Source organism: Harpegnathos saltator, unplaced genomic scaffold, assembly GCF_003227715.2.
Source record: "Harpegnathos saltator strain DR-91 unplaced genomic scaffold, Hsal_v8.6 scaffold295, whole genome shotgun sequence".
Taxonomy (NCBI): domain Eukaryota; kingdom Metazoa; phylum Arthropoda; class Insecta; order Hymenoptera; family Formicidae; genus Harpegnathos; species Harpegnathos saltator.
Window position 1 is genome coordinate 2,486,136 of NW_020230089.1, and position 14,005 is coordinate 2,500,140.

Below are 14,005 nucleotides of genomic sequence, written 5' to 3' on the forward strand. Positions count from 1 at the left end.
CGCTTGCGCGATTCGATCGCGCGCGTTTGCTATCACGACGAACGTCGCGTTATCGGCGAAACTCTCTCTTCTCCCGTCTTTTTTTTATACAAAGACACAACTGCATGTTGTTGGACATTAGGCTTGAATTATATCGCGCTTTGTATCGAGTGTCTCAGATCATATTATTTACTCATTTGTCTATAATATTATTTATTAATTTATCTATTCGTCCGTTTATATATCCATTTGTTCGTGCAGCAGTCACTTCTTACTCCGATCCTCCACACTTAATTCTTTTTATTATATAACTTGGTGGTTCTTAAGTATCCATATTTATGTAACGTACATTTTGATCTCGTGGATCTTTGTAATAACACATTTTTTCCCCACCAATGCATTTATTAAATTTTTAAACTATCGACCCAAGAAATAGTCCAATAATTTTTATTCATTCTCAATTCGAATGGTCGTCGGCGAGCGATGATTGGACGATTAAACGCGCGATCTGACGCGAAGCGATGCGACTTTGTTCGACGCGAAAGCTTCGGGTCGACACTCACCGATATTATGTTCCGTCGCAAACCGTCACGATCGCGCTGCACCTGACCGATCGTCGACGGCTGTCCACGGTACACCCGTTGCTGCCGATCGCTCTCGACCTCCGAGGCGGGCCCGTACTCGTCCTCGTGGTAATTCGTTCGCGAGTGCTGCCGCTGACGTAGTTGCCTCTCGGTGATCTGCGAGACCGGCGGCGACGTACTCGTGATCGTGATCGGCCTTTGGATCGGTCGTTGCTGTTGTTGTTGCTGCTGTTGGTCGCGTAGCAGTTGCTGCGATTGTCGTTGGTGCTGCTGCGGCGGCTGTTGCTGCTGCTCCTGCAGCGTGTCGAGCTTCGTGGACCTGCGATGAAAACAGTTCGGTTTTCTTTCTTTTCTCTGAGTCGCCGATTCGATCGGTCCGATCTCATAGAACTCAAGTGTTCCTCAAAATCGTAGACGCAGGAAGTTAAAGATCGCTTCGGGCGCAATCTCTGTCTGCGCGTCTAATGGGAAATAATATAAATATAGATGTTATCTCTTAATGAATTTTTATTAACGATTGACCATTAGTTTGCTAAATCATGGGTGCACACTTATTTAATTAATTTTTACTTTAACACAAAAGTATCAAATTGGGTATATTTTCTTTCCAAGAAATCGTCAAATATTGGAGTTTTTTTTCTTTTACAATAATTATCACTTTTATTCATTATTGTTAAAGTAATTTTTTCAAAGTGGTCGGATACTCGGGACTTGTCCGGCCATTGAGACGTTTACCTTAATCCTTCCCGCACGTTCAGCGCTCACATACGATCGTTCGATTCCGAGAGCTTTGGCGCGCGGGACGCGCTTTTACTTGTTCGATTTGAATTCACGTGAAGTCATATCGAAGGAATTCAAATTGTACGGAGCTTATTTGTACGAAATTTGTATCAAGCTCGGTCCTGTTAAATTAATTCAAAATAAATTCAATTAACAATAACGCGACGCACACATGTGCGATTCGTCCTCACTCAGGACTCAGGACGGGAGGTGGCGTTTAGCGGCGAACGCGCGGCTGGCATTGAATTTTATACAGCTGTCGGATGCAGCTACGAGTTACGAGTCGAACAACATTCGGAGTCGCGACGCACGAATGTCTCGATAAATCTGTCGCGCGCATATCGGCCACGACCACGCGTGGCCGCCAGTTGGCTGCGTCTCGCGGAAGCTCTCCTTCGAAGTGACAAGGACACCCAGAACGGAATTCGGGACGGAGAGCGAATAGTCGAGAAACTCTTTCCTCGATTGCTCGCGCGCGTACAATACATTAATGAATACCCGGCGGCTGCGCGCGTTGGCCAACTTTGAGCTTATATAACGGGACCCGCTCGGTTGTCGCTCCAGCTGTCGACCAGGCCCACTCTCGTCGTACAAATTCGTCGTGCATTTTTCTTCCTCTTCTCTTTCCCCCCTTCTTTCCTCCTTTCGCTCGTACGCGTAATGAGAAAGAGAAACGAACTGAATCTAGCGCGTGTGTGCAACGCGCGCACACGTGGCGCGGGCGCTCGGCCGGTTCGTTTTGCTTCCCTCGTGCATTTATATTTTCTGCCCTTCTTCCCCTCTTTTTTTCTTTTTCTCCTTCCGGCACGCGAGAGGATGAAACGTGTTAAATTCGCCGACGATTGCGTACATTGCGATCTCCGTTGAAACTTCGTCGTGTCGGTACGTTTGCGGCGGTTTCATCACGTCGCGTCGGCGCGAAAGCGTCGTCGCACCTTGCTGAGAAAGCTTGAAAGCACAAAATTATCGCGCTTCAGAGTTCACCGATAATTTTCGCCGATTAATTTCTCTCTTTTCGAACGCGTAACGCTGCGTTGATATTTCATTTGAGTCGGTATGCAAATTCAGCTTTTTGTCAATTTCTCCCTTTTCCGCGTCGATGGGTGGACAAAGCAGTCGGATCGTTAAATATTTTTTTTCGAATTTGGAGTTACAAGGTGCGCGTGCGACTTGTATCTTCTCTCACACGTTGGGCGTCATCTAGAATCGCGCGTAGGATAGACGCTTCTTCTTCAATTCAATGACAGCCGAGAAAACACGATCGCGCGAGTCGTTCTATCGAAACTAATGGCTTTCCTCCGCGCGTGCCCCGCGCGCCGCCGACCGAACCGTCCCACCACCGTCTTAATCGAGAATAGCGCTCGCGCGCGTTATTTCTCTTTCTCTTCACTCTCACTCTCGCCTTTTTCTCCCCACTTCAGCACGCCGCGAACGTGGGTGAAGCTCGAGCGTGAGCGTGAGCGGCCATTGTTTTGCAATAGTGAAGTCGAAAACGAATAGTGCGGAATGCGCCACCGAACAAGTCAGCGTGGCTAATTTTGCAAAATCATCCACTAACCGGTCCGGAAATCGACCGACCGTCCGTTCTAATTCCTTCTCTCGTGCATCAGCATTGGCTGCTCCCACCGACTTCTGTCCTTTGTTTTGTATCGCAGGTTGTCGATCTAAGTCCTTCGATCTAGGTTCTCTCTCTTCGTGGGATTTTTATTTTTTAATTAACACAATGACTGCCGCGGGCGTTGCCGATGAATCGGCGCCTTTCTTTCCACCGCCGCTACAAGGGCGATCGCCGGTGAGCAGGCAGGTACACATCGAGCTATTTAAGCCAAATTATCACAATAAATCGCATCTGAATAAAATTTGCTAATTATTGCTATTTGTTGCTTCCAAAAGTAATTTTTTTCCTGCCATTAGAAAATTACGAATTGAAAGTAACAAATGGCATAATATTAGCATATTATTTTCATACGTAATTTATTGTTTTCTGATAACCTGGCTTGGATAGCTGAATACATCTCTGGTGAACCGCCTGTGAGAGGCGAATCCTCACGCTAACTGACGATACAATTTAATTTGTTTATTATGATAACTGATAATTGCTGCTTTTTTACAATTGACAAGGAAAAAATTTTCCCCTGTATTTATTAAAGCAATAATAAATAATTATATGATATCGTACGATATTTAGCATATTTGATAATTACCTACGTTGTGTCGTATGCTACACACACAATAAAAATTTCATCGTGACGCATAGCCGGTGAAACACAATAGAAAACTTATTGAGCAGAGTCAACGATGTTAATCGCCTCAACTTTTCTCTCGCGATAGAAACGATTTCTCATCGCGAGACATATTTTTGTACGACCTACTTATGCGCGATATTGAGCGCGGATGGGTACCACCGCGCGGATTAGAGATTACAATTTGAGAACGTCGCTTGCGATAGCCCATGACGAAACGCCGGGGCATCGAACTCACCTCTCCAGCAGGGGATCCTCTTCGACCTCCTTGTCGGGCGAGCCACCTTCCGGACAGCCTACATTTCGCGGCCAGTCGCACGTCTGCAGATCGTGACTGAAAGAAAGCGCAGACGTTTCGAATTATTACTTCCTGTCCGACGCCGATCGTTTTCGCAATCGTTTTCTAGCTATTTCTAGCGCGACGGATTTTCGCGTGTTCACGAGCGCGTCGATTAAAGTCGCATTTGCGCGATTAAAGCGCCGGGAGAGACGCGCGTCGTTGTTTCCGATTTCGCTCGTTTTACGACATCGCGCGACTCGCGCGCGTTTTTCCGCTCGGCTTTTTCCCTCCCCCCCCCGGCTGGTTATTACACAAGCGCGAATCGTCGTCGTACGCGGTTTTTCTTCCGCCGTCTAACCGCGCCGATTGACAGCTCGCTGTGAAACGGCATGCCGCAACAGCACAATGGGATTGGGATATTAATTAATTACTCAATTAAGAAATACATTAAGAAAGGAGGGAGCAGGGAAGTGAAAAATGTGGGGACAGAGGGGAAGAGAAGGAGGGAGAGAAAATAACGGAGGAACGGAGAAAGGAACGGAGAAACGCGAGACGGAGAGTGCGATACGGTACGGTAAAGATCACTGTAATTTTCGGCTGATTAATTGTTATTTTTTTCTCTCGCTACTGTAATACAATCCGTCGTTCGTCCCGACGTGAGGAACTTGTCGGACGCGCGACGTTACGCTCGTAATTAAGAGGTAAAACGTTGTACACGCTCTCGTAACGGCGATTGATGCAACCATGTGGCTTCAGAGTAGCGCGTGTCTTTCCCGAGGCTTTCCCGGGCTCAGAAAGAGAGAGAAGAGAGAGAGAGAGAGAGAGAGAGAGAGAGAGAGAGAGAGAGAGAGAGAGAGAGAGAGAGAGAGAGAGAGAGAGAGAGAGAGAAAAAGAGAGAAAGAGACACCCGTCCGTCATCGCGAGCGTTCGCATTTGGCGAACGTCGGTGTCGTTCCAGAAGCCGTTTCGATCCTTTAACCGTACTTGGCTATATCGCGTCACCATTAAGTACTTCGGACCGCGGTGAGCACGTTCGCGGCATACGTTCCTATCCTATCGTATCCTATCGTATCGGGCGAGGTGTGGCCGATCGATTTTTTCCTTCAGGGTTATGCGTGCACACATACGACCCCCTTTTACCGCGCGGATCCAGACGGTGGACGACTGAAAGTAAAGTCCCAGGATCGTACGTATTTATCGGCCGATCTTGCCGGAGCATCGAGAGACACGCAGGGAATTCATACGAATAGTGCGCGGCCGCCGAAACGCGCTTGACCGCTTGCTTTTATTGGCTCAATCGATATCGAGGGTGTTATATATATATATATATATATGTAAGACGATATTTTTGCGCGATTGTAATCGCGCACTGGCTCTTGCCGGCGGCCATTGATTTCGAAGTGAATCGCCGTTGTCGCTGCAATCTGATTCCAATTCGAACTTTAACTGCGATATTGATCTTCATTCCCGGCTACAATTCTAATTTACTTTCTGTCATTTTTCCTTCCTTCCTATTCTGTTATTATTTCTCCTTTCGTTTAGTTTCTTTGATTGCTTTTCCTATAACATACCATCGCGTACCAAAGAGGTACCAAAGAAAATTGTTATGTATCACGATAATTAATTTCGAGCGCGCAAGTTAGACTCAACAGTACGTTTTATTTGACCCGACGAAACGGGAATTTATCTCACACCCACAAAGACAGATCCTTGTGCTTTCTTTAAGCGTCTCGACCGATACGGGTATCTATCAGACAGACAAGCCAATTATGGTACTTTTTTCAATTAACGAATGCCAATCTCTTTTCGGAAAAATTCCCGCCGCGCGCCGTTCGACAGCCGGCGGTGCTCGAAAAACGCAGGGTATACCTTCGACCGAAGGCGCATTGCCCGCTCACATCGCGTCGGGACTTTGTATTTAGCGCGCGATTCTCCCCGAGGCGGAGCTCGTTCCGAGCGAGGGATTTATTATCGCGACTCGATTTGTCGACGGTTTTCAGTGAGCGAGCGAGCGAGCGAGCGCGTTCGCGTTCGCGTTTTCGACGTTCACCCGGGAAACGAGTCGAGGAAACCATCAGTTTCGGCGTATCGGCGATCGCGATCCGACCGATTTTCGCGAATGTATACGAACGAGCATACGAACGAACAATGAAATCTCCTTGTGCCAGTTTTTACGTCATAACGTAATTATAATCGTAATATAACTGTCATAATAATTATTGCAATAACTTATGACGCAAGTATCAATCACGGCGAGTCTCTCCTTTTTATTCGACTTCATAACTTTCTTCGTAATCTTACGGAAAATTTGAAACTAGTATAAACCTGGTTTAATAATAAATAAAATAGAATGAATTTAAAACTGGTATAAATATGCAGCTTTCTCAGGATATTAATTAAATTACCGCATAATTATTGCATATTAATTAAATTACCGTTCCGATTTGTAACTTGCGCTCTCTTTGTGGCTGATTTATTCTCGGTTCTCGGAAATTTGTTTGTATGATACTCTAACAATCGAATAATGAAATTAAAATGCGTCGATGAAAATCCTCAGTGTCTGCGCTCTCGGAAGAAAAGGAGTTCCCTTTGGCGGCAGAGGGAGAACCTGGCCTGGCCATCACTCTGAATCTTCGGATCCGCTCGAGATCGCGAATTCGCGGGAAAGTGCGATGTGTTTCGTCGGCGCGATACGATTTCTGCACGCGTTCCTCGCGGAAATCTCTCACGAATTTCATAACACCGGCTCTGGGAACGCGCGATGGCTCGCCTCCGCCGCCGTTTCATTCGGTTCGCCCGTCTACTTCTGCTCAACAATACTCGTCGCGGTTCTTGCTCTTATTAGCATTATTCACTTAATTTCCTAAGCGAAACTGTTCGACGTTAATCCGTGTCCATATTAGTCGATCAGTCAGCACAGAGGCAGAACCGCGCGTTTCCACGTTTCCATTCCTTCTCTCTATTTCTTGCAGCACTAAATGCTCACCTGTCGCCGCGCGACGATAATCGCGAGCGGCCGTCGACCTCGCGTAATTAAGCGCTCGTTTGCAGAAACCCCGAGCTGTAACGAGCGGAGGAATTCCTCTCTCGCTGGCCATCATCCTACGCGTTATCGCGAATCTGATCGCGGAACCGAGAGGGATCTCGATCGCGCGGCGCATCGCGGACTCGCGAAACGCGCGCATGACAGATGATTTTGGAGAGAGACGGTTCGCCGAAACGACAAAAAATAATTATCATTTAATCATCATCGGGGTTATGCTTAAAGATAAATAAAAGAATAGTAGAGAAGGGAAAAGAAAGAAACAACAACAAAGAAAGAGAGAGAGAGAGAGAGAGAAGGGAAGAAGGTGTATTATCGAAGATTTTCATTTTCAAGTGGAAATTAGGAAGTCAGATTGCAGTTACATTTGAAATTATTACGATTTAACTGGTTAATTTTTCTCCCGAGAGGATCTCACGCGAGACGCGCGAAATCTTTGCGTCATCTTCACTTGGACTCTCACGCTCGACAATTTCAAGTCGGAACCCTCTGAATCTGGCGTCGACGCCAATTTTCGAGTGAGTCATTAAGCGTCATTCGTAAACGATAAGTTATTATCGAAAGATTGCGAGCCGTCGCGTTGAGTCAATGACCTCTTGATCCTTACCTGTACATAAGGCCTCCCGTGCAGGACTCGAGCAGAGCGCCGCCGAAAACGCACACATAGTACTGCGTGCAATCGCGCGGGTGAGGATAATATCCGAATTCGTCAGGACACTCGAATTCCAAGGCCGCCTCGTTCCTGCTAGCGCGGGCGCTCCTCGGGGTGTTTCGTTGGCATCCTGCAACACGACGCGCGTTTACGCGGAAGTTTAGTTCCAGTTTCATTCATCAACGAGGTGTCGCTCAACAGGGGAACATAGGGAACGCAGAAATTCAAAGAATTTGAGGAGAGCGGAGGAGGTTTCAAAAATTTTACAGTTTTGTAACATCTGAATACATAGTTGCAAAGAGTATGAGAAATACACTACAACTTTTATATAAACCATTTTTGCATATGCCTCGTATTTTGAAAGATATATTAAAAAATGAATATGCTAAAAATGAAAATGGTTTTTTTTTCCGAAGAATAGTTTCACCTTCTCAAGGTGGAATTTCGCACAAACAAAAAATAGTTTTGTATTACGGATAAACTACTTTACTTTCGCACAAAGTTTCAGAAATTTTTGAATTTCCGCGTTCCCTACGTTTCCTTGTAAGCCGCGTGACTGCTGATTACTATGATTTCTTATCAATACTACACTGAGAAAAAATTGTATTAAAATTAAACAAATATTTGTTCGAATAAGACTGTGAATACATTTATTCAACTTAAGCGATTAATTTCTAAAATGAAATGAACAGAGGTTTCTTGAATGTAAACTTTTTTCTTGAATTTGAGAAAATAATTGCTTAATTTAAATAAATGTATTCACAGTCGTCAATCCAAACAAATATTTGTTTAATTTTAATACAATTTTTTCTCAGTGTATATATACTTCATTACTATGTATAAAAGTTATTATAATATCGCACGATTGTTCAGCTATAATTCTGTGACAATTCTATCACGTATTCATCCGATGATCATTTCCGTTATCATAAATTATTATCGACTCATCGTTACTTCTCTCTTGGCAAGTTCAGCCCACTTCAGCCGCGCGAATCGCGATCAAATTAGAATCGCCCGGCCAGACCTCGCGCCTCGCAAATCTCCCGCACCGCGTGCGTTTCCCCGCGATTACGCGAATGCATACCTCGAAGCGGGCGTGTGTCTGATCCTATCGAAGCTCGTGCAGTTCCCCGCACGGACCGACTATCCGATCCTAGATCTCCGCGGGGTTGCGAAATCAATTTTTATTTTACGCGGCCTCCGTTGCGAAACGGTAGAACAAAGAGACTCCGCGAATCGGGCGAAGCGCGGATTAACAGACTCCGCGTGCGGCTACGTAAAATTGATAACGACCGTTGCACGCGGAGGCTGACAATCCTCGCGATTGGATTACGCGCGCGCGAAATCCGAAGCCCGAACGCGTTACGAGCGAGTCTGCTATATTCTCTCTCTCTCTCTCTCTCTCTCTCTCTCTCTCTCTCTCTCTCTCTCTCTCTCTCTCTCTCTCGGAGAAAAAGGCGATGAGCGTGCGATATAACGTCAGAAAAGCTCCCGGAATAATCCGTTAAACAGCGAATGAATTGCTGTTACATAAATTCACTCCGTTATTATCGCTACTGGTCGATCGGGAGACCCGACCGTTATTAACGAGTCGTACTTTAATCTTATCTTATCTCAAAGATTTCGCCCTCGCTTAAGTGTCCGATTTACATCGTTGCAGCGCGATCGCTGGCGAAAATGTTGCAATTGACTTCCCCGGGGGTATCTGGCCCTTGCTCTGTACATAAATTCGAATCGGGATCAGAGAGTGAGATGTCGCGTTACACACACCCGAGTCGACGATTTTATCAGCGAACGCAAATTGATCGATCGCGCGGACAAAGCGTGTGCCCGCGCCGGAGTGATTCGTTGATTTCGCAAACGAGCGCCTCGAGTGCGCCAGGAGTGCTCTTGTAGCTCAGCTCGGAGGCGCGTACGCGATCGCTCGTCGTATATCATCGCTCACGACATGTCGCGTTCGCACGTTTCAACGACGGAACGAGCACGCGGTAAATGTAGCAGCAGCGGCGGCGGCTGCTGCACTGCGGCGAATTGCGCAACGGAAAAGTAACCGGATTTTTGGTCGACCTTGCGCTCACACGTCCGGAGTGCTCGACGAGCAAGCGCGCGGCTATTCGCGAGAAACGCCCTGCTCATGTGAGCGCATGCAGGCGCACTCGCGCGAGCGGCCAATCCGGATCGTAAAAGTGGAGCACTGCTCGACTGCGGCGCCGTCGCGCGCCGGCGGAAAGGGAGCGGAGAAAAACGGCGGGAAAGAAAACTCGGGAATTCCCGAGTCCGAATCGAAGCGATTTTCCGCGCGTGCGAGCGTTTTTTCGCCGGCGATCGTTCCGCCGCGCGATCTCATCCAATTATCCAAGGATTATCTAATTATTAGAAAATATTACGTCAACCTGAACGACCTCAGGTACCTCGCCGGCACCACGAGAGCTTGATAATTGCTCGCTTCGCGTCTACTTATTTATAGAGTCGATTGTCGAAGATGGTGATGACTAAAAACCGCAATATTTTTCTCAGATTGATATGACAATAGATTTGCCTTGGATAAAATGGACAGCGAAATTATGCAACTTCGGAGGACTAATAATTTTCACAAGTAAAATATCGACTCGCTATTTCTTCGACATTTGACGAAGACTTTCTGTCTTCGCTGCATCGAAATGTTTCCTACGAAATGTTTCCTACGAAAATTTAAACACAAAAATGTCCCTAGCGTCATTTAACGACGTTCCAAGAAAATCTGAACAGTTTTCTCCTATCGCGCGATTTTTCGAATACGCGCGAGAGAAGCGGCGCGGCGCATCGCGCATCGCCGCGTTTCACAAACAAACTTCTCGTGCAAGAGGAAGTCCTTTTCCTCTGATTGCTAAGGCGGATTCATTAATAAGCAGCCCCGGAGAGACCGAGATAATTGAGCCGGCGGGGCCTGGCTTAACGAGAACGCGCGATCTGTCTCCGAAGAATCGACATGCCGACGTCAGTTGTTGAGCACGTTTTGTCGCGTGTACTTCATTTCTCTCGTCTCTCTGTTGCCGGAAGTCTCAGCTGCGTATTGAGAAGAAGCGAAAAGGAAGGAAGAGAACATCTAATCTGCGGTGACCGCGAGGTGGAGAGTTATAAAAGCGGTGAAACGACGAGAGGAGACGCGCGCGAGTGTCATTTTTTTTTTTCACAACGTAATCAAATGAGAAATACTTCGAGAAGCGTAATTCGCCTCTCGCTTCTCCCGAGAGAATAAAAATAATTAAATATCACCCGAGGCATGTCAAGCTTCGATAAAGCTTTAACATTTAACAGCCGAGAAGCTCATTAGCCTTTCCAATCGCCGGTATATCCGCAATTGGATATCCATTATACATTACGATTGTTGATTATTCAGTCAATTTATCACTTTGATAACTTGTCGCGTCATATAATTACATGCTTCGCGGAAGCTCGCGTTGTGCTATGATCTAAAGTCCCCCCCTCCCCAACCCTAATGTTTGTCTTTCCCTTCATCGCGTGAAAAAAATGTCCCCGGAGAAAAATGCATAATTCATCATACGTTCTCGAGCTGTTGACTCGAACTTTATACCTCCGCCTCACATTGCACAAGCTCGTTCCAGTCCCGCCTATAATCGCCCCCTCCCCCCTCCCCCCCGCCCATGCGGGGAGTTGCAACAAGGCCGGGGCATTAGCATCAAGCTCGTGTGCGTCCGAGTTTCTGCCTTTTCGCAAATCCAACATTGTGCGTAACGCGCATACACGTGCGATTACGCGCGCGGATCTCGCGCCACGCGTGGTTGCTCGCGTCTACCGAATATACTTTTGAGGCTCCCATCCCCCCTCGCTCCCCTTCTCTCTTTCTGTGCGTGCGCTTCCCATACGCGTACGGAGAACAACGACGAGAGCGTTACGTAATTATCAGGGAACGGCCGACGCGGCGGTGCCGCATTTAGTGACGGGCAATAACGGATTAGCCTGATACAGTAGCAGCGAGGGGGGGGGACGACGGCAGAGTATCGTAACGACGATTAAAATTAGGTAACCGCGGGCTGGGAAACGCGGGAGGAAACGGGCGGCTCGATCGCTGGGAAGGAGAGATCGGGAATGCGAGATTAATTTCCCGGGAATGCGACTCATTAGGCGCGCTCGCGCGCGATGAGCGGGAATTAATTATAACCGATGATCCATGGCGCCGCGACGTAACGGGTGGCGACGAGTTTTACGCGCGGTCTTAACGCGGTCTTAACTCGACTCGCGTCTAGCGAGGTTTACGAGGCTGCAAACGCGCAAAGAGACTCGCGATTGTGTTTCATTAACTGCGACCGTACAAGGGGATTTACTCGCGGCGCGAGAGAGTAAACGCTGACGCGTACGTTTGCTCGCGGGCCGATTTGCCGTTTACGAGGGGCTCGTTCCGTTCCCCATTTCGCTCCCGCGATATGTCTCGGACGAAAACGAGATTCGATCTGTGCACTGTGAACGTTCGTGACCGAAAGCGGTTCGGAGATACTCGCTCGTCGTGAAGAAAGGGAAAGGAAAAAAGTATCGAGCCTCAAATACATGTTACTCGAATCCAGCTATACTTTTGAGTTATCGTCGAGAATCATCGCCGATGAGAGAGAATCGCGCGGAAGTTACGCTCGTATTGATACGCGTTAATCCGCGGCGCAATGTGCGTGAGGAGCAAGACAGAAGGAGGATCCGTGTTACGGGATACTGTTATGACGCGAGTCTCACTCAATTATTATACGTCGTGATTACGTCGTTGCAGCGACGAACGGAATGAGAGGATTGTCCGCGGCGGTCACGGAAGAATCGGTCGCGCGAGGAGCACGCGCATACCTGCGAACACGTGAAAATACACACATACACACACCGAAAAAGATGCATACACGTAACGTGTGCGCGTAGCAGCACGCGAAAAAAAAAAACGCGAGTCAGAATGCGCGTAATCGTGCGACGCACTCGGGATTGTCGTTCCGCTTATGAGGAAATGAGGTAAATGGAAAACAAAAGAAATGCAACGACGTCCATACGACGGCGTCGTCGTCGTGACAATAGACGTTAATAGTCCTCACTTAAAGTTGACGTCACGTGAGAGGTGCTGAGATAATTGAAATTTAGATCCGAGATTCTCAGACGAATCGTATAACATACGTGACGTTAATCTGCAATCTGTAGTTGTGAGTCAACTGAAAAGAGAAACTCACGTTCAATTTTGGACGTTACTTGAAACTTACACGTGCGAGTGTGAGTTTCAAGTAACAACGATTAATACGAACTTTATCCTCTGAGTCCTTTAGCATAAAATCTTACTTAACGAGTAAAAAATATTCGTGTATGATATGATACAATATCGCACTGTGTCACATTGTGTATCTCATGATATATGATATATGATATAAGATACGACAGGATACGACACGTTGTGTGACAAGCTGTTAAAAGAAAGAATTAAAACACCAGATTAGCTGAATAATCAGATAATACCAATGTGTATACGCATTATGTGTACGTGCGGAGACGCATATTCGTATCCGTATAATTACGTGGTCAAGCGAGGCGGTTAGCACGACGACGGCGGCGATTTCCTCCCGGCGACATTGAAAGTCGATGCGTTCGGGCTACGAAGGTCGCGCCGGGAAAAGTCGGAACCGAGGAAAGAGGCGGATCTGATGAAGGGACGTCCTCGACCGTACGGATGTAGAAGGACGTGCGCAGCCGGCGTCAGAATTGACGTCAGAAGGAGCAATATCAACACCGGATCCTGATCCCGTTCACCCTATGTCTGTCTCTCCCTCTCCTCTCTTTCTCTCTATCGTCGGTAACACCGGCGGTCGACCTCGGGATCGTTCACTCGCGGCCTTGAAGGCGGCCGCAAGGTCGCCGTCCTTGCCCGCGAGGTGATCCAAAATCTCGTTCTCGATACTCTCTTATTAGTCCGAATCGCCAAACTGGTGGCACCGGAGAGAGAAGGGAATTTCCTCATCTTGAATAACGCAATAAAGTTCAGCGGACACTCCGGTGGGGCTTTACCGTGTTCCTAAATCGCGACCTCGAGAGTAATGCCAAAGGCGTAATCGCGACAATTTTTTTAATTGGACTGGAAATTTCTAATTTTTAACATTTAATTCTTCACACTTGTGTCTTCGATTAAGATTCGTAAAAATACTTATCACCGGATAAATATCAATATACTCATCAGTCGCTAAATTCAAATTAATTTTAATTATTTATCGATTTGAAAATATAACGTACAAATCCTTCGTATGCACGAGTAAAATTGAAAATGAAGAGATTGGAACCTCCGGCCGCGCGAAGAACTTTAGTACGTATTATCGGTGCGATTGCTCTCTCGGTCGTTGATATACTTTGAAACAATGAAGATCTTTATTCCGATGACTATAGCAAAACCATGTAACGAGATTTCTCGTTCACATCACCCGAGGCGGAGGTTAT

The 14,005-nt window shown here is 46.9% G+C and overlaps 1 protein-coding gene across 2 annotated transcripts in view; it reads right to left on the reverse strand.

Annotated features, from left to right (window-relative positions):
• Positions 1 to 14,005, reverse strand: part of Cda5 (Chitin deacetylase-like 5) — a 73,839-nt gene that overhangs the window by 15,733 nt on the left and 44,101 nt on the right. For both annotated transcript variants that reach the window (XM_011149594.3, XM_011149593.3), the window contains exons 3-5: positions 7,517 to 7,691; positions 3,825 to 3,920; positions 543 to 882 (exon numbers count right to left, since the gene is read on the reverse strand). In XM_011149594.3, coding sequence (XP_011147896.1) covers positions 543 to 882; positions 3,825 to 3,920; positions 7,517 to 7,691 — 611 coding nt within the window. The remainder of the gene's footprint in view (positions 1 to 542; positions 883 to 3,824; positions 3,921 to 7,516; positions 7,692 to 14,005) is intronic.